This window comes from Eptesicus fuscus, chromosome 6, assembly GCF_027574615.1.
Source record: "Eptesicus fuscus isolate TK198812 chromosome 6, DD_ASM_mEF_20220401, whole genome shotgun sequence".
NCBI classification, from domain to species: domain Eukaryota; kingdom Metazoa; phylum Chordata; class Mammalia; order Chiroptera; family Vespertilionidae; genus Eptesicus; species Eptesicus fuscus.
The window spans coordinates 65303495-65322480 of NC_072478.1; the positions used below are offsets into that span (position 1 = coordinate 65303495).

Below are 18986 nucleotides of genomic sequence, written 5' to 3' on the forward strand. Positions count from 1 at the left end.
TTCAAGTCATGCCTGCTCAGATTTTACATCTTCCTTGTAAAGTCTTTGAAGGAAAGGATTTTCATCTGTTTATATTTTTCAGGACTAACCAATATTATCTTGGTAAAGGATGTGCTATACAGACTGACTAAAATATTTGCATAGGGGTCTATGTTATCCTGTGGCACCATCAGAATGTTTATTTAAAACTAGAGGCCTGGTGCACGAAAATTTGTGCACTGGGTGTGGGGGGGTCCCTCAGCCCGACCTGTGCCCTCTTGCAGTCCAGGAGCCCTGCCAAGGAGGCGGGAGAGGCTCCAGCCATCACTCCTGCGCTCACAGCCATCAGCTGGGCTTGTGGCTGAGCAGAGCTCCCGCTGTGGGAGTGCACTGACCCCCAGGGGGCAGCTCCAGCATTGAGCGTCTGCCCCCTCATGGTCAGTGTGCATCATAGCAATCATTCAGCCATTAGGGTCACTTTGCATATTACCCTTTTATTATATAGGATATTTTATCTTATTAGCACACATAGGTAGTATCTATAATAATAAAAGCATAATATGCTAATTAGACCAGACAGCTGAACGACCTTCCCGATGTCCTTCCAGATGAAGCCAGGGCTGCAAGGGCTGAGGCAAGCGTGCACAGCTGCAAGGGCCAAGCCCCTTGCACAAATTTCGTGCATCTGCTCTTCATATAAAGAATCTGTAACTTGCCAATTTATTTTATATTTATTGAGAACTTCAACATACACAAGTGTGCTCTGGAGTAGAAACGATCTTTAATAAGTTTATGTGTGCTATGATAGCCTCAAATTATTTTAATTTGACCTATTTAATCTCATGCACACTTTTGTGGCTTCAACGATCTCTCTAAAGATGAGACCCCTTTCAATTTTTCTAGCTCAAAGTTTTCTTGGTTGTCTCCACCCAGATGGTTCAGAAGCACTTGAAACTCAGCAGGCTCTCAACTGAGCTTATTATCTATCATGTATCCTGAATCTTTATGTTTGTGACTAGCACCATCCAGTTCCTGCTTCAGAAAACTAGGAGGTATCCTAAGTTCTTTTGTGTCTCAACTCTGCCTCCCAAATGTCTCTCAGATCCTTCACTTCTACGTCACTGTGTTGTTATTGCCTTTGCTCAGTCTATCATCTCATCTGAGTAACCTCCCAATTGGCTTATTCCAGGCGTCCTCAAACTACGGCCCGCGGGCCACATGCAGGTGTTTTTGCCGTTTTGTTTTTTTACTTCAAAATAAGATATGTGCAGTGTGCATAGGAATTTGTTCGTAGTTTTTTTTTTAAACTATAGTCCGGCCCTCCAACGGTCTGAGGGACAGTGAACTGGCCCCCTGTTTAAAAAGTTTGAGGACCCCTGGCTTATTCCTTCCCTATCTTCCTTTTTCATGCTGTCATCAAAATGATCTTTGTAAAATGAAATCTGATCATGTCACTGTCCTTCAAAGGCTACTAAATGCCATTGGATGTAATCCAAGTTACTCGGCACAACATAAAGTCCTCTGTGACTTGACCCCTGACTACTTTAGATCTTGTCACTCCTCACCTCAATTTTCTAAACTACTTTTAGTTTTCCAAACAAGCCATGCTATTTCCTAACTCCCTAATTTCGTTCACATTGATCAGGCTGCCTGAAATGCTCTTCTTTGATAAATATCCTCTCAACATTCAAGTGTCACATGTTCTTGAAATCTTTTTCTGAGTCTTTATGGTTTCTTCCTCCCCAGGTAGAACCAGGTGTACCATCCTTTGTGCCTCAGCTGTAGCTGCAGATCCTAGCTGTAGCTTCTCTCCTAGCATTTCTAACACTCTAGTGTACTTTAATTCTTTATAAGTTAATCTCTCCTTACTAGTTTTTAAGATCCTTAAAGATATGGCTCATAATTTAGTCATTTTTATCTTGCCATCATCTAGCCCAGTGCTAGACACGGTGCAAGTGCTCAAAAAATATTGTTGAGTGATTCAGTTAATTAAATAATTAATTAAATTGCACTTCATAGGAGAGGCAAAGCTAAACTAATTTTTGTGGGTTTTCTCTTTGTGTACTTTTATCATTGATCTTGTGGGGCACAATGTCTTCTTGGAGTGTCATTGTTTATAAAAATTACATTTTATATTCTTCAGCTATGCAGTAATGTATGACCACTTAGTGGTTGATTTCAAAACAACACACCAGAGAAAACCATTTTTAATATAATTAATAGTAGCTTTGCAAAATGAATGAAAAGATTTTCAGTGTTTCTCATTATGGATCCAGGCTTTAAGCTATACCGACTTTTAAATGTTTTTAGTACCAATCATCTCAAAGTTTGAATGCATGATAGATGCATTTAAGTATTTTTTTAATGGTTAGTGCTCTATTTAAATATGAAATAAAATCCAAGAGATATTTAAAATGTGATAGTGAAAGGATTTTTAAATAAGTAGTTTTATTAAAAAACGTAAGAGCAATTTGATATCAGTGTGATTCTTTATATCAATCTATTATGTTTAATGCAACAAAGGCTAAATTACATAAATCAGTCTGCATATTTATTGCATTCATTTTTAATCTTTTTCTTCAAAAACATTGTATGTGCCAATAATTTTTATGTAATCTCTTCTTTTCAAAAATATATGTACCTTTGCCAGGTAATAGTTTTATTTTAGCTGAGATAATATTTTTTTCTCAGCTGATTTTTGTCCCAATGTGAATGATAGTGTGTCTTCTGTTATAAGAATGCTATGGAAATCTGGAATCCCTGGATCACTATGTTTGATTCATAGTCTCTTGGAAACTGTCCCGTGTGAGAAATGGCCTGAGCTTAGTCATAAGAATTGCCAGACAGTTCCTTATGTGCTGGCTGCTAGTCTTCTGAGCATGGAAAACATGTTTTAAGAAATAGGGCTTTGCTGTCATTTTTCTGTCTGTTCACACTGTTTTAATTACAGTTACCCATTACTCAAATGTTTACTAGCATATTGTTCATGCTTAATCTTTAAGGGTCAGAAAGAAGAATATTAGACTTTATGTCCAGAACATATTGTAGGAACAGATCCATAACTTTGTTGTTTGGAAGTTTTGCCTCTAATAATTGATTACTGATTTATTTCAAAATATGTATTTTATTGATAATAATTTTATTTTGCAAATATTCACATTTGCACACCTAACCTAAAAATGTGATTCTGTGTAGTATGAAGTATAAATAGCGTAGGCTTTGAAATCAGACAGTTCTAGTTTTGTTTTCTTATTTTTTATATTCTATTTTGTATTCTGATTCTAGTTCATTGACTTGGCCAGGTTGCTTAACCGAATGAACTTCAGTTTCCTCATCTCTATAATGGAAATATGATTTTCTTTGCAGTGTTGCAGTATTCTATGACTCTCATTGTCTTTACTCTCCTCCATTCTACTTTAGTATATGACCTATCCAAGTAGATAGGCATGGGAAATGCTTACAAAGCACATGCTAGTAGGTTTGAGAGTTGGTATTAATGTCATAAACAGGCAGTAGGTATTTCCCTTCCTAGCTCTGGAAAAATCAGCCTTACCTACGTTGCTGCTGCTATAACTCCTAGGACTAGATGAAGCCTTCCTCTCTTATTTTATCTTTTCTATTAAGCTCTATTCCCATTTCTTGCATACTGTACAACCCCAAATCTCTTCTTTTTCTTCTTATATCTTGTTCCTTCACTTATATTCATTCATTTTAAAAATTTAGTCTCTCTTTTGTGGGGCTCTTCCAAGACCTCCCGCCCCCTGATGATTCCTCATTTTACTATAGTTTATCCTTTCTAGTCTGAAATTGCTTGGAAGAAGAGTATATTTGCTCTAGTCTTTCTGGAATTTATTTCAATTTGGATTTGGTCCTGCCTCTCTAGTCTTCTTCTCAAGATTACTGGTACCTTTTTTATTTAAAACAAAATGGTCCATTTTCCTTGATTGTTGCCTCTTCTTGATTGAGGACTTTCTGCACTTACATGATCTGGCCTCTGCCTTCCTCTCTGTGTTATCTTCTACCTTCCTGTTAGTGATACATCCTAGCTAATTACCGTTTCTTTAAGTGCTTTTCTCATACTCTTTACATTTATTGTTAATTTACTCTGCCTGTAACTCTTTCACCCTAAATTTTAAGTTGGCCTTATCGTGCTTTAGATCTTAATTCAAATATCCCTTCTTAGACGGGCTGTCCCTGAGTACCCAAGTCTCTCATTGTTTTATGTCATTTACTTCAGAGAATTATCACTTCTAAAATTACCTAATTTATTTGCTTACATATTATCTGAATTTCTTCACAGCAATGTAAGCTTTATGGGAATAGAGACTTTGTCTCTCTTGTTTTCCACCGAATTAACAGTGCTTTGTTAGTTTATGTAGGTGCTCTGTAAAGTAAATATAGGGCTCCTGAAATATAGTTAGGAAAACAAAGCAAGACTTGACTTAGGGTGGTGGACACATGGTGCTATATACAGATTTTGAAACCTGTATGTTCATTTTGACCAATGTCACCACAATAAAATTTAATAAAAATAAAAAACAAAGCAACTGAATGAGCCACCAGCACTTGAAGCTCAGTGCTTGGCATATTATAAGCATTCAACAAATATTTGTTTAAAGAATGATTGTATAGAATCTCTTAAATTCTATCTTTGTCAAATCTATGCCATCTCTCTCAGTGGAACTACTTATTCATTGTTGCTATCACTCTGGTTTAGCCTTTTGCTGCTGCTTGCTCATTTATTATGATATATTGGCTAGATAGAGACAGAACGAACCATCATTCTAGTCCATTGTTTTTCACAGATGTCAGGTTTAAATCCCTAAAGTGCAGCCCTGATCCCATTCTTCAAGTAGCTTCCTTTTGCCTTTAAATGAATACAGATTGTTTAACTTGTCAATTAAGGTCATTGACACTAATTTTCATCGTCTTTCTTGTCTTATTTCCTACCTTCCCTGAATAGGCCCTATAGGTTCCTACCTTTATGCTTATTTTGCTCCTTCTTGAAGCTTTCTCTTTTTCTCTGTTTATGAGACTTACTAGTCTTCTGCCAATTTTTATTTTAAGTATCTCCCACTTAAGTATTCTTTGAACAAATGCAAATGTACTACCTACTTTGAATCATAAAACTTTATTTTAAACTTTTGTAATGCTTAAAGTGTGCTTTGTGGCCCTCCTAAAGATTACTGTATCTCACCTATCTCTGTGTGTTTTGTGCCACCTTCCAACACGCCTTGTGTGTCTCAAGCATCACAACTTGATAAACATTGTTGAGCGTGTCCATTGCATAAGCCTACTTAATAATAGAAAATGAATTAAAATATTCTCCAGTTTGTCAGTGATACCCCAAGTGATATGACTCTAAAACCATATTTTTAATCATTGTTTGCAATCTTTTTATAAAGATAAACATGTTGACAAATGATAAACATAAAACAATGGCTGTACCTCAGAATCAGCTATTGAGGTGCTAAAAAACTGATGACAAGAGACTAGCCCCAGACCTTGTAAATGAATGAGACTGAGAGCCTGTGCATACAGAATTGGGGAAAGCTCATGTTCATGAACAGAAAGTATAGACAACTATAATTGGTATATTAGAAAATTATATTCTGACATGGAAATTAGAATTTGAACTACTTTTTGTATAATTTTGAATTAAATTTTTAAAGACTCAAGCGCCTCTATTTTAAAGTTTTGACAGCTCAGTCTGTGCATTATTAATACCTTTTGCTTTCAGAGTTTTCTTGGTAGGCTCGTCTTTTGAATAGGTATAACCATTAGATAGCCACTAAAGATTGAAAGAAGAAAACAATTAAAATAAAAAATTTTCACAGTTTTGCTGTTTACCATCAGTTTTCTAAAGCAGAAATTATCTTAAAGTTTCAGAACTTTGTATAAAATTAAGTTTGGGGATTCCCAAAATATTTAAACATAGCCCTGGCCCGTTTGGCTCGGTGGATAGAGCGTCAGCCTGCAGACTGAAGGGTCCCACGTTCAATGCCGGTCAAGGGCACAAGGCTGATCCCCGGTCCCTGGGAGGCATCTAATCAATGTGTCTCTCTCACATGGATGTTTCTCTCTGTCTCTCCCACTCCCTTCCACTCTCTTTAAAAATTAATGGAAAAAATCATCTCCTCCAGTGAGGATTAACAAAAAATCAAAATCAAAATTTTTTATAAACATAAATGATTGGCTTTACTACAGTACTGTATAATTGTAGTACTGTATAATTGTAGGAACACTTATTAAAGTACCAAAGGATGCATTTCTCTTTTATTTTAAAGAGGAAAACCAGACTGTATATCAAATAAGTAAAATCTGTATCTTATTTTGCTCAGATTCTTACCATTTTTCATTGTATGAAAATTATTGTAAACATTTCTAGTATTTCCTTAATATGAGACTGCAAAAGAAACTGATAAAAAATTTATAAAGTAGACTCTTTCTGTTTGATGTTAAATCTCAAAAGCATGTAATGATGTTAAAGCATTTTAATATGTGTCTAAGTTAATGCTATAATTTAAAGTACTATCTCCTGTCTTTTATGTTATACTTGCTTATACTTTGCATAACAGAGCAAAGCTTTGCTTTTATAAATAATGAAATATTTATAAAGATCAATATTAAAGATAAATCCCAGAAATTTTAAATTGTTTAACATTGAAGCATGTGTGAAAATGAAATAATGTGCTTTTTAAAATGTTCCTTTGGGGCAAAAATAAAATATGTGGGTAGTTGTGACATCCAGATTGTTTAGTTACTCTTGTTTATTTTTTATCAAATTTATTTTTCTAAAATGAAAATTATTTTTGACCTTGCTATAATTTATACACAAGCAGACATATCTACAACGTTTGCATGTTAAATATTGTAAACATATAGTTAATGAAGTTTCCTCATAAAATAAAATTAGGATTATTTTTGTTGGTTCCTCTAAAGATTCAAAGTTTGAATATTTGAAGGGACTCACCAGACTCCACAGAGCTACTCACTTAAGGCTTTTACGTAAAAGCAAAGGATATTGTGCAGCAAAAAAAAGAGCACAGGCAAAGTGCCCCAGGGTCTTTATTCAGACAAAGACATGCTTTGTCTCCAGATTGAACTACCACCATGTGTGCAGTGAATTTTGGCTTCAGGAAAGCTCAAGGCTGGGTCTTTTTTTTTATCCCTCTAGTCACATAGCCCAACCCAGCTATCTAACCAGCTATTCCAGGTGAAAACCATCAGTAAACAAATCCTGGCTGGGGGTTACCTGATAGGTTCAGACATTAAGCAGCACATCATAAATCCCACTTTCATTTATTGGCCAGGAATCAAGGGCAGACATACATTCCCCAAGCTTTATCAGTCCAACCATAAAGTAACTCTAGACCACAAGTTCCTGGCAACTAAAAAAAAAAGGGGGGGGAGGGGGCTCAAGATTATGATGATAGATTACATTTGTAAAAACTATAATAAAGTTTATAAAGTGTTTTAATATGAATTAACTTATTTAAACATGATAATTCTGTAAGCTATGCAGGAAAAATATTGTTTTTATTTCTGTTTTATAGCTGAAATTCTGAGACTCAGATAGGTTAAGTGATTGATCCAGTTCACATGGCTATTATGTTGGTAGAGCCAGATCTAGACAACAGACCTTATAGCTTTTATTCTAGAATAGTTTTCAGTATTTCATGACAGAACTAGATAGAAACAACTATTTACTTCTAACTATCTTGTGGAATAATGTAGAAATAAATAAGTATATATGAATTACTACTTATTTTCCTCTTCAAAAAACAAGTTTTTTGTGTGTTTTAGAAGACATCCTAATATATAAAAACCCTGGGTCCATCACATCCGCAACAACCGGAGGCTCGACTGTTCACCAGGCTGCGCACGCAGAAGGTGAGCGGGCTGAACTGCTGACCTCTTGGAGAGAGAGAGAGGCAGGGCTGATCAGCAGTGGCAGCAGCTGCTGGCAAGACCCAGATAGAGAAGCAGGGTGATCAGACCCTGCTTCTCTCTCCCAGCCAAGCCTCTCTCTCTCTCTCTCTCTCTCTCTCTCTCTCTCTCTCTATTCTCTCTCTCTTTCTCTCTCTCTCTCTCAGTGGTCAGCAGTTCAGCAACTCACCAGCAGCCTAGGGCGGCTGCTGATCAGCCCCGCCTCTATGATCAGGCCCAGAGATAGGCCCGGAGGTGCTGACTGGCATAGAAACTGACCAATCAGAACCAAATCTGGGTGAATTGCGAGGAGCCAATGGCTGCCTAGGAGACGGAGCTTTTGACGCTGACTAGCGTAGAAACCAACCATTCAGAACCAAATCTGCATCAACTGTGAAGAGCCAATGGCTGCCTAGAAGGCGGAGCTTTTGACACTGGCTGGCATAGAAATTGACCAATCAGAACCAAATCTGGGTCAACTGTGAGGAGCCAATGGCTGCCTAGGAGGCGGAGCTTTTGACACTGACTGGCATAGAAATTGACCAATCAGAACCAAATTGACCAGCAGAGGAGGGCAATTGGGGGTGAGATCAGGATGGCAGGGGAGGACAGTTAGGGGTGATCAGGCAGGCAGAGGCAGTTAGGGGCAATCAGGCTGGCAGGGAAGGGCAGTTGGGTGCAACCAAGCCATCAGGGGAGGGCAATTGGTGGGGACCAGGCCTGCAGGGGAGGACAGTTAGGGGCCATCAAGTCGGCAGGGGAGGGCAGTTGGGGGGGGGACAAGGCTTTCAGGGCAAGGCAGTTGGGGGTGACCAGGCAAGCAGGGGAGGGCAATTGGGGTTGAGATCAGGCCAGCAGGGGAGGACATTTGGGGGTGACCGGGCTGGCAGGGGAGGGCATTTGGGGGTGATCAGGCCGGCAGGGAAGCAGTTAGGTGTTAATCAGGCCGGCAGCGGAGCGGTTAAGAGGTGATCAGGCTGGCGGGCAGACGCAGTTAGGGGCAATCATGCAGGCAGGCAGGCGAGCAGTTAGGAGCCAGCAGACCCGATTGTGAGAGGGATGTCCTGCCGGTTTAGACATCCAGATTGGAGAGGGTGCAGGCTGGGCTGAGGGACAACCTCCCCACCCCCCATTGCACAAATTTCATGCACCTGGTCTTTAGTAATATAATAATTTAAATACTTTAAGAATTTTTTTTAATGACTTACAAAATCAGGTCTTAGGACCATTATCTTAAGGGTTTTTAAATTATGTGGGAGAGAGATTCTGTTTCAAATGAAAGATTCACAAAATTACTCTAGGATTTGCACATGAAATATCAAATTGGATAGGCACAATATAAGTAAAATATCAAGATATACCTGTGATTATCTCCTTTCCTTTTGTGTTCTCTTTCATTCATTTATAATATATTTACTTCTACTATGTGCTAGACACTATGGTCTCTATGAGGATTTAATAATTTTAAAAATGTTATCCTTGCCTTTAATGATCTTAATTTCATTTTTTATAAACTTCAAATTCCATGAGGGGGTATCTGTTAGTAATGCACAAAGTGTTATGTATTATGAGGACTGGGATTTTGGGGTCTTTTACCTAGGACAAGTTAGGGAATACTTGAAATGAGGAGATTTTTTAACTAAGTCCTGAAGATTGAAGAAATTATCATAAAAAGGTAGGAAGATAGTCCAATCAAACAGGTGAAAAAATAGACAAGGATGTGTTTAGGAAACAGTGGGCTTGTAATTTGTTATACCTGGAACAAAAATTACATGGGGGGAATTGGCAAGACATGAGACTCTTGAAGGCCAGATGATGGCTAGTCTTATATGCCATGCAGAGGAGTGTTGATTGTGTACCCAAAGAAGTGGAGAATACAGAAATCATTATTAAACGATAATTTTTATCACTAGATAAACTTTTTGGCAGGTAGGATGCATTATAGAGGATGAATTAAAGAGGAGACCAACGGTGAAGAGATAGATTTGTAATCTATTGGAATAGTCTTGGGAAGTAATGATGGGGCCAAAGTTTGGACAATGAAAAGTGAAAATGGATTACACAGTTTAGAGACTATTTAGAAGTAGAATCATTAGGCAAATTAGATAGAAATGAGGAAATCATCTATTATACAGACTTGGTCTTGGGCAGATTATCCTTCCTAAACATGTATGTGCACAAAAGTCAGTACTGATTTTACCAAATTTACATTTTCTAATTTTTTATATTCTTTATGGTGTATGAAAACTGTACTAATTTACTTTCTGTTTTAGGCAAGCCAAGTTAGATATGAGAGTTGCAGTTGCAAAAGTGGAACAGTTAACTAAAGTGACTGAAGATTTTCAAGAACAGATGCAGAAGAAGGTATTTTCTTATTTCTAAGACAACTGATTGAGTGCCCATAGCTTAGTGTTTTCCATGTATTTTATTCCTGATCTGTTTGGATTAGGGGTTAAACAGGCTGCTGGAAAAGGAATTAATTATTTTTCCCTCTAAATATAAAATTAGGCAGCTAAATTATAATATTGGAAATAACTACCAAAACTTACTAGATAGGAAAGGATAGTTATTGGCAGTGAGGGCAGTCAGTGAAACTCACTCTCTGTGGACCCAGCTGTTGGATTAACAGGCAAAGGCAGAAGGGAGGGAGCAAAAAAGTTGTTTAAAAAGATAATGCCTGAAAAATTCTAAACTTTGGTAGAAAATATTAACAGATCTAAGAATCTCAGTAACCCCAAGTAGGACAAGCACAAAGAAAATCACTTTTAGATACATCCTGACAACACTGACAGCCAGTTATAAAGCGAAGACATGAAAACTGCAACAGAAAAATGGCATAAACAGGAATGGCCGTAAGTAATGGCTGACTTCCCATCAAGAAACTGTGGGAGCAGAAAACATTAGAATAATATATCTGAAGTGCTGAAGGCAAAAAAAAAAAAAATGCTCACTAAGAATTCTATGTGCAGTGCAACTGTACTTCAGAAATGCAGGCAAAATAAAGGCATTTTCAGATAAAAAGTTGTCACTAGCAGAACTGTACTTCAAAAATGCTGAAGAAAATTCTTTAGGCTGAAAGGAAGTGACACCAGATGGCAACTTAGATATAGGAAGAAATCAAGAGCAACAGGAATTATAACTATGAAATAATATATCGACATATTTTTCTTTTTTCTTATTAACACCTTAAAAGACTTGACTGCTTTAAAGCAGAACTTAGCACTGTATTTGATGGATTTGTGAAGTATGCAGATGTAAGATATGACAGGCAAGGCACTAAAAACTAGGATGGTATATGGCAATAAATACACTGCTGCAAGGTTTGACATTTTCTCTGAATTCATTAAATATTAACTCTAAGTAAATTGGGGTAAGTTAGAAATGCATATTATAATCTCTAGAGCAACCCTAAAAAAGTAATTCAAACAGATATAGCTAAAAGCCAATAGAAGAATTAAAATGGTATTACAAAAAAATAACACACCAGAAGGTAGGGAAAGACAAGCAGTAAATTTTTTTAAAGGTTGTTCAAATAAAACCTAAATATATTTTAAAGCGTCTCCATATCAAAGAAGAACTATCCTATTATTATAATGGATGCAGTATAACCTAATTAACAGAGCTTGTCTGAAAGGCAGACTGACTGCACTATAGAAATACTGTAGTAGAAATCTATATGCAATGACTATTTGATTATTGATTATTTAATACAGTATTGATGGTATCTAATACAGGGAGGTTCTCTTCACCATTTTTAGTATACATATGATTTGTTCCTCAAGTGGTCCTGCTGTAAACTTATAAATTATATTCTAATAGTGTGTTTTAGAGAGTGAACTATTGTCTTTATGCTGTAGAATGATGAATTGAATTTTCACATACTCAGAATAAGTTTGCAGTTTCTTTATTTTCTAGGAGGAGGATATGGTGACTTCCCAAAGAAGAGAGGAAGCATCAGATAGGCGTTTACAGCAGTTGCAATCTAGTATAAAACAATTAGAAACAAGGTAAATTTTTAAATACGTCTAGCTTTGCCTATACTTTTCAAAAGATATTCTACATTAGAGTATCAGTATGTATTTTATAAGTGCTAAACAAAAAATCTGATACTTTGAACATTGTTTACCTAAAAGAATGTATTCAAAAGATTGGTATATTTTGAACATATATTCAAAGATCGTTTCTATCTTTACCTTTTCTCTACAGCAATCATAGTTAAGTTTAATCAATCCCAAAATCAAACATGTTCTTTTTATCCTGAAGCAGAGAAAAATAATAATGAAGTTGGTAAAAATCTTATAAAAACCACTTCTTACTAAGCAGATACAAAAGAGAAAAAATACTTGAGAAATCATTATAGATGGTTTCTCTGGAGGTTTGCGAAGCAATACTTTTTAGTTATCTTTGAAGGTCTAGATACTTTTTATTTTTCATTTTTATTTAATTTTTGTGCTTTAATACTCACCCGAGGATATTTTTCCACAGATTTTTAGAGAAAGTGGAAGGGAAAGCAGGAGAGAGAGACAGAAACATCGATGTGAAAGAAACACATCGATTGGTTGCCTCCCAAACGCATCCTGACTGGGGCCAGGGATCTAACCCACAACCCAGGCCCCTGTCCTTGACTGGGAATCAAACCCGAGACCCTTTGGTGTGCAGGCCAATGTTCTAACCACTGAGCAACATCAGCCAGGGCTGGACTACTTTTTAAATATATCTGTAGCTTTGTCTTTCATTGCTATCTTAATGCAAACATTCACTCTAGAATCTTTTGTTGTTTTACTCGTTTCCTCTTATTAGCTGTTCCCTTAAAAAATTTGAAAATTGTCATTTGTAATCTTTTAACAGTATCGTGACCGCAGCCTGCCTGTAAATTCACATTATGGTTTTTAAAAAAATCTCTTGTATTTTTGTATAAGAGCAAACAGAGTTATTAGTGTCCTTGATATCTGTCTCTAGCAATGTTCAGCCAGTATGTTAAGGTGTAAATGTATCCAATTTAATGGAACTGCCAATTGAAAAGCTATATTTTTAATGGTCATCTATTATCCATAAAAATTAAAGACATTTTGGGCTCAATAAATGCTTATTATTGTAGTTATTAAAATTATTATTTATATTTAAACTTGTTTGTGATCTTTTCAAATGCCACAAGCATCTAAGAAGCATAACTCACTTCTTTCCATCTTCCAAAAAAAAGGACTCTTTCCCCCTGCTTTTTAGATGATCTGTGGATCCTGCTCTGCTAAATGAGACAGGAGTTAAATGAGTAGCTTAGCTTTGACTAGTTCTTCATAATCCCTGGTGAGTCCACCTGCTCTGCCTGCCTGGGGGCCATGGTGAAGGGAAGGTGAAGGGTTGGTAGGAGAGTGGCAGGTGTCCTGGGTCTCTGGGAGAGGCAGAGTGCTTCACCTGCTGCCACAGGTGCTTCAGCCATTTAAGGTGGAATGAATAATGTCCTGCAGAGAAATCATTACATTAAAGTACAAGAGGACCAAATTCTGTTAAAAGGCAGGGACATGCAGATTTTGATTAAAAAGCAAGGTTCAGTAATACATTATTTTAGAAAACACCTAAAACAGAGAATAAATGAACTAGAACAAAGATCTCAAGAGGGGATAGTAGAGGAGGATTTGTTTTAAATTTATATATATAAAAGCTGCCCTAGCTGGTTTGGCTCAGTGGATAGAGTGTCAGCCTGCAGACACAAGGGTCCCAGGTTCAGTTCTGGTCCAGGGCACATGCCTGGATTGTGGGCTCGATCCCCAGTGGGAGCACGTAAGGGAAGCAGCTGATCAGTGATTCTCTCTCATCATTGATCTATTTCTCTCGCCCTCCCCCTTCCTCTCTGAAATCAATAAAAATATATTTTAAAAAATAAAAGCTTAAGCGACCATATGACCAGTAGCTATGATGCACAATGACCACCAGGGGGCAGATGCTCCAACTGGTAGCTATGATGCGAACTGACCACCAGGGGGCAGACAGGAGCTGCTGAGCTGCGATGACTTGGCAGCTTCGGTTTTTGGGTGATGCACCAGGAACCAGAGAGGAGGGAGCTCAATTCCAGGGTGTGTCACCCAAGAACCACCCTCTCCCAACCCCTCGGGGGATGTCAAAGATCCCTTCGGCCTGATCCCTGCAGTCCAGGCTGAGGGACCCCGCTGGTGCACGAATCCGTGCACTGGGCCTCTAGTTTAAAATAAAGGTTTTAGTATAAAATATTAGCAACCTGTAAACAAAGAAAGCAGGAGTGATAGTATTACTATCACACAAGGTAGGGTGTAAAGGGAAAAGCAGTAAACAGAATAAGAGGGACCTTAAATAATGAAAATAGTAGTCTTTTGAAAAAGATAACATTAATAAACCTAAATGCAGCAAATGATAGGACAGCTCAATATGTGATGCAAAAGCCAGGAAGTGCAAAGGTGATTTGATAAAAATAAAATTATTATTTTTGGCCATCTGCATCTCATCTCCCTGCCATGTTTGGGGAATTCCCTAGATTTCTCTCCAAAAGGGAGACCAGCTAATTCTGTGGGGGAAGTTTTGGGCCTGTTCCTTGCTACAAAGCTTCATTCCTGGTTTTCCAGCTCTCCCAGTGAGTCTATGAATTTACCCTGTTATTCTTTTAATAAACCCTTTTCCACTCAGGTTGGCTTCTGCTGCTGGCAGCTCAGAACCCTGACTAAGTGATGGACCTTAACTCCATTTAGGATTAAGCAGAGGTACTAAATAAACAACAACAAAATGTTTAAAAGGAGAGGAATGAAATAAAAAGGCTAACTCCTGTCCACTAGAAGCGGGGAGAGTATGGGGTGTGCTGGGGCGCTGGGAAGCTTCCTTCTGGTGCTGTGTATTTGGGGGTGAGAATGGGGATGGGGAGAGGACAGAGCAGGTTTCTCCTGCCGCCACTTAGGGGGAAAATTCCTGAAAATAAAGGAAAGGATGAAATGTGAGGGAAGAGTTGTCCTACCAGAACATGTTATTAAAGATTTAGGGATTAAAATATGAAAGACATAGCAATCTTCTGAGGAAATCTCGGAGCTTACATTCACAATCTATGGATAAGGGAGAACACCTTTATAAAAAATGAAATCCAAGAAGTTGGGAAAAAATAGTCAAATGTAACTGTATTAACGTGAAATTTTGTCCTGTGATAAAAATTCCCTATGTAGAGTCAACAGGCAACAACAACCAAAATGTAGATGTGGGGAATATATTTGCAGTATGTAGGACAGATTGAAAGTTACTATCTTAATATTCAACGAGTTCTTATAAAGGAACAGGCAAAGTAAATAACCCATCAGAAAAAAGTGGGCAAAGGATATGAAGAAAAAATTTAAAGATAACAGTTCACATGGCTAACAAAATTTTTCAACTATACTTAAACCCTCCAGTAATCAGGGACATACAAATTAACATAAAATTACATCCATCAGAGTAGGAAAGGAAAGAGCTTTTGGGTGTACTGCTAGGGGATTTCTATAAGGTATTATTCAGTGAGAAAAGCAAGTATGGAAAAGTGATCTTAATTTTTATAACACAAAATAATTATATTTAGAAACCTATGGATCAGTGTGCATATGCTGTGTATGTGTGTATATGATTTTATGAACTTGGGAAAATATTCAAAGTTAATATGGGTAATCCTGGTAGAGCATGGGAACCGGGAGCCAAGCAAAAAGGAAAAGAAAGAAAAAAGACCATATAAATAAAAATAACCACTCATTATTTAAGAATTTGCTTTATAACATTATCATATAACTATTCTATATTATACCGTAATACTATAGAAAGTGTAACATAATTAGAGTCTGAATATCTAGGCGTAGTATCAGCCCCACTGCTTGTTAGCCATACGATCATGATCAAATGTTTGACCTCTATTTAAATGAGTCTGTTTTTCTTTAAAGTGGCAATAACAAAATCTACGATGCAGAACTTTTGTGTGAACCAAATAAGAAAATACACATGAAAGTAACTGGAATAATGCTTGTCCTATAGCAGGTGCTCAGTAAATATGCTATCTCCTTCCTTCTCTTTAAAAAAAAAATTTAACTTTTGCAATGTGACTGTTAATATTTAGATTATGTGTGACAGTCCAAGAAGCCACCCAATTAAGAGCAGATAAAATACATTTGGAAAAACAGACCAGAGAGTTACAAACGAAGTACAATGAATTAGAAAAGGAGAGACATGAAGCTGTTGTAATCTCCAGAAATAGCATGCAACTCTTAGAAGAAGCTAACCTGCAAAAAAACCAGGTAAGAAAACTAGTTAACATGTTTATTAAAAAATAAAATACTGAATATTCCCCCATATGACATAGTAGGGAATCTATAACTACAGAATAAACATGTGAAAATGACATTGCTTTGCTCTCCTTTAGTAAGCATACTACATTATTGATGGTAAGACTTCATATGATAAAACATAATAAAGTGTCAGCCCTCATAATAAAGTGTCAGCTTATGTATACATATCAGACTTTTCTTCTGTCTATAATCCTTGTGTAACTAATCTTCATCCCCTATAGTTTTATACTCTTTAAAAGACCTGTTATAGCCTGGCCAGTGTGGCTCAATGGCTGATCATTGACCTGTTAACCAGGAAGTCACGGTTTGATTCCTGGTCAGGACACATGCCTGGGTGTGGGCTCGACCCCCACTGTGGGGCCTGCAGGAGGCAGCTAATCGATGATTCTCATCATTGATGTTTCTATCTCTCTCTTCCTCTTCCCTTCCACTCTGAAATCGATAAAAATATTTTTAAAAGACCTATTACAGCACTTTACTGCAATATACCCTGTATTTTATTCAGTTGAATGAGATGAATCTTATCTTTATTTCCCCTTTATCACCTACACAATTACTTTAATAGAGCAGAAGCTTAATTGACAGGAATTAAATTTAGCTGCGGAGATTTATTAACTGGGGCCTTTATTTCACTTTTTTTGAACCTTCTAACAATTGATTCCGATGTGATCACATATATTTTTGTCTTTTACCACTTCCATATGAATGGATATAGTTTATAGAAATCATAAAGCATGCATATTTGCTTTTAATGTTGCTGCCTTCCTTATGTAGAGATCATTAATTCGTTTAACCAGCATTTATTGAATACCTAGTATATGTGTAATAATGCTGGGAAATATGGGAAGTACAATGAAAATGCTTTGTTTTAAGTTTCCTTTTTTACAGAGTAGAGGGTTTTCCAAGAGTGCCATTAAAAACAAAGCGAGCTATAAGTTGTCTATTAAGAAGCTATTAAAAAATAAATAATTATCCAAATTTAAACTGTGGGAATGCTAATCTTCCCATCTGAATGCTGTCTACTAGAATGGTTGAAACACACAAAATAGACATAAAATGCTTGGGAATTTCTCTTAACATCTAAATTAGCTAAAAAAAAATTAAGAGCAGGACAAAATAGTTCTTCTTTGTCCTCTGAAGCCTAATTATATGAGCATTCTTAACATCAGGTTGTGAAAGATAAACATTTTGTGTAGAGCAGGTGGACAGAAGGTGGTAGTGACACTCATTGCCTAACCCTCACATCTTATCACCCAAGCCCTAAGTCAGCAGACCCTTACAGAGACTATCTGTGGCTACAATATTAAGCTGCCTTTCTACTCATTGCTTAATTACTAAAGGGTTCTCTCCTTCAGTTGCTTGTCCCAAGAAGTCAAGGGTTCTTTAAACTGATCACACACACAGACATGAAGCACGGCCTAGCATAGTTCTCTTTCAGTGCTTCCCCCTTTACTCAGTGTTTCCTTCTCCCCCACCAGGTTGTCACAGCCAAACAGCTGTTACTCTTACTAGCTTACCTATTTAAGCAGGAGGGAAGTTATTAAACGAATTTTTAAAAGAGAGATGGGAATGTGTGTGGTACCTTTGAAAGATAGTAGGATCTGAACACTGGGCCACTTATGGGATCATGAAAGAGATTAATTGAGATAGATAGATAGATAGATAGATAGATAGATAGATAGATAGATAGATTGGTTGATTGATTCAGGGCTCAGAAAGATATTTGGGCTGGACAGGTAAACTTGGGAATTGTTAGCATCTAAGTGATATTTAAAATAAAGATATTGGATTAGAGCACCAAGGATGGACATAGGTGGAGCAAAGGACCAAGGCCTGAGTCTAATATCAAAGAGGTTGAGAAGAGGAAAAAGCAACAACGCAGACTGAAAAGGAATGGTGAGTTAGGAAAACCAAACGATGCCCAAAAAGCCAAATAAGAAAGTAAAATAAGGGGGAAAGTAACCCATTATCTCAAGTGTTGCTGACAGATTAAATAAGATAATTACTCCGAAATGACTCCTGAGTGCTCAGTTTGGAGTGTGGTGAAAGCCTGATTGGCATGGGTTGAAGGAGAAAGTATTGGAGGCCAGGAGTTGGCTCCATAGGAAGGCAGAGAGATGAGTGTGACTGACAACAGAACTGGGAGTATGAAGCTATTTTTTAGGTGAGATGAAAATGATGGGAGGGATAGAAACACATCAAGAAGACAGAGCAGGTGGCGTCTACAGTGATTGAGGTATGAAATGACAAGGGACTTAATGGGAATAATACCAAATAATGAATATAAAGGGAAATCCAAGAGATTTTTCCAAGAATGCAACACTTAGACTTGAGGACTTATTTTGTAAAGGGAGAAGAAAAATTCAGAAATGATTCTAAGACCTCCAGCTGTAAAGATTAGGGAGTGATGGCACTGGCTGAAATAAATACCAAAGGAAAATGATAAATTTTTAGTTAGGACAAGGTCAGGTGAGGAGGTCAGAGAAAATAAATACCACTCATAACTTAGGTAAGAACTCCAAGTGGAGATGTCTCAGAAGTTTAAAATGTTTGCTTTCAAGAAGGGTGTAGGTGGATAAGTTTTTACCCATTTATTATGTTATCTTTATTAGTGATGTGACCTATAATAGCATCAATTATTATTTTCTGCAGGTTCTGCTTGAGGAGAAGCAAAAAGAAGAAGAGATAGAGAAAATTAAAACATCATTTTCTCAGTTTATGCAAGAGGCTGCCACAAGAACCAAGAAGGAAGTAAGGGGC

At 37.1% G+C, this 18986-nt stretch overlaps 1 protein-coding gene across 2 annotated transcripts in view; it reads left to right on the forward strand.

Moving 5' to 3' along the window:
• SCLT1 (sodium channel and clathrin linker 1) overlaps positions 1–18986 on the forward strand; it is a 108945-nt gene that overhangs the window by 47383 nt on the left and 42576 nt on the right. For both annotated transcript variants that reach the window (XM_054717731.1, XM_054717732.1), the window contains exons 10-13: positions 10182–10272; positions 11824–11915; positions 15998–16175; positions 18879–18977. In XM_054717731.1, the coding sequence (XP_054573706.1) occupies positions 10182–10272; positions 11824–11915; positions 15998–16175; positions 18879–18977 (460 nt within the window). The remainder of the gene's footprint in view (positions 1–10181; positions 10273–11823; positions 11916–15997; positions 16176–18878; positions 18978–18986) is intronic.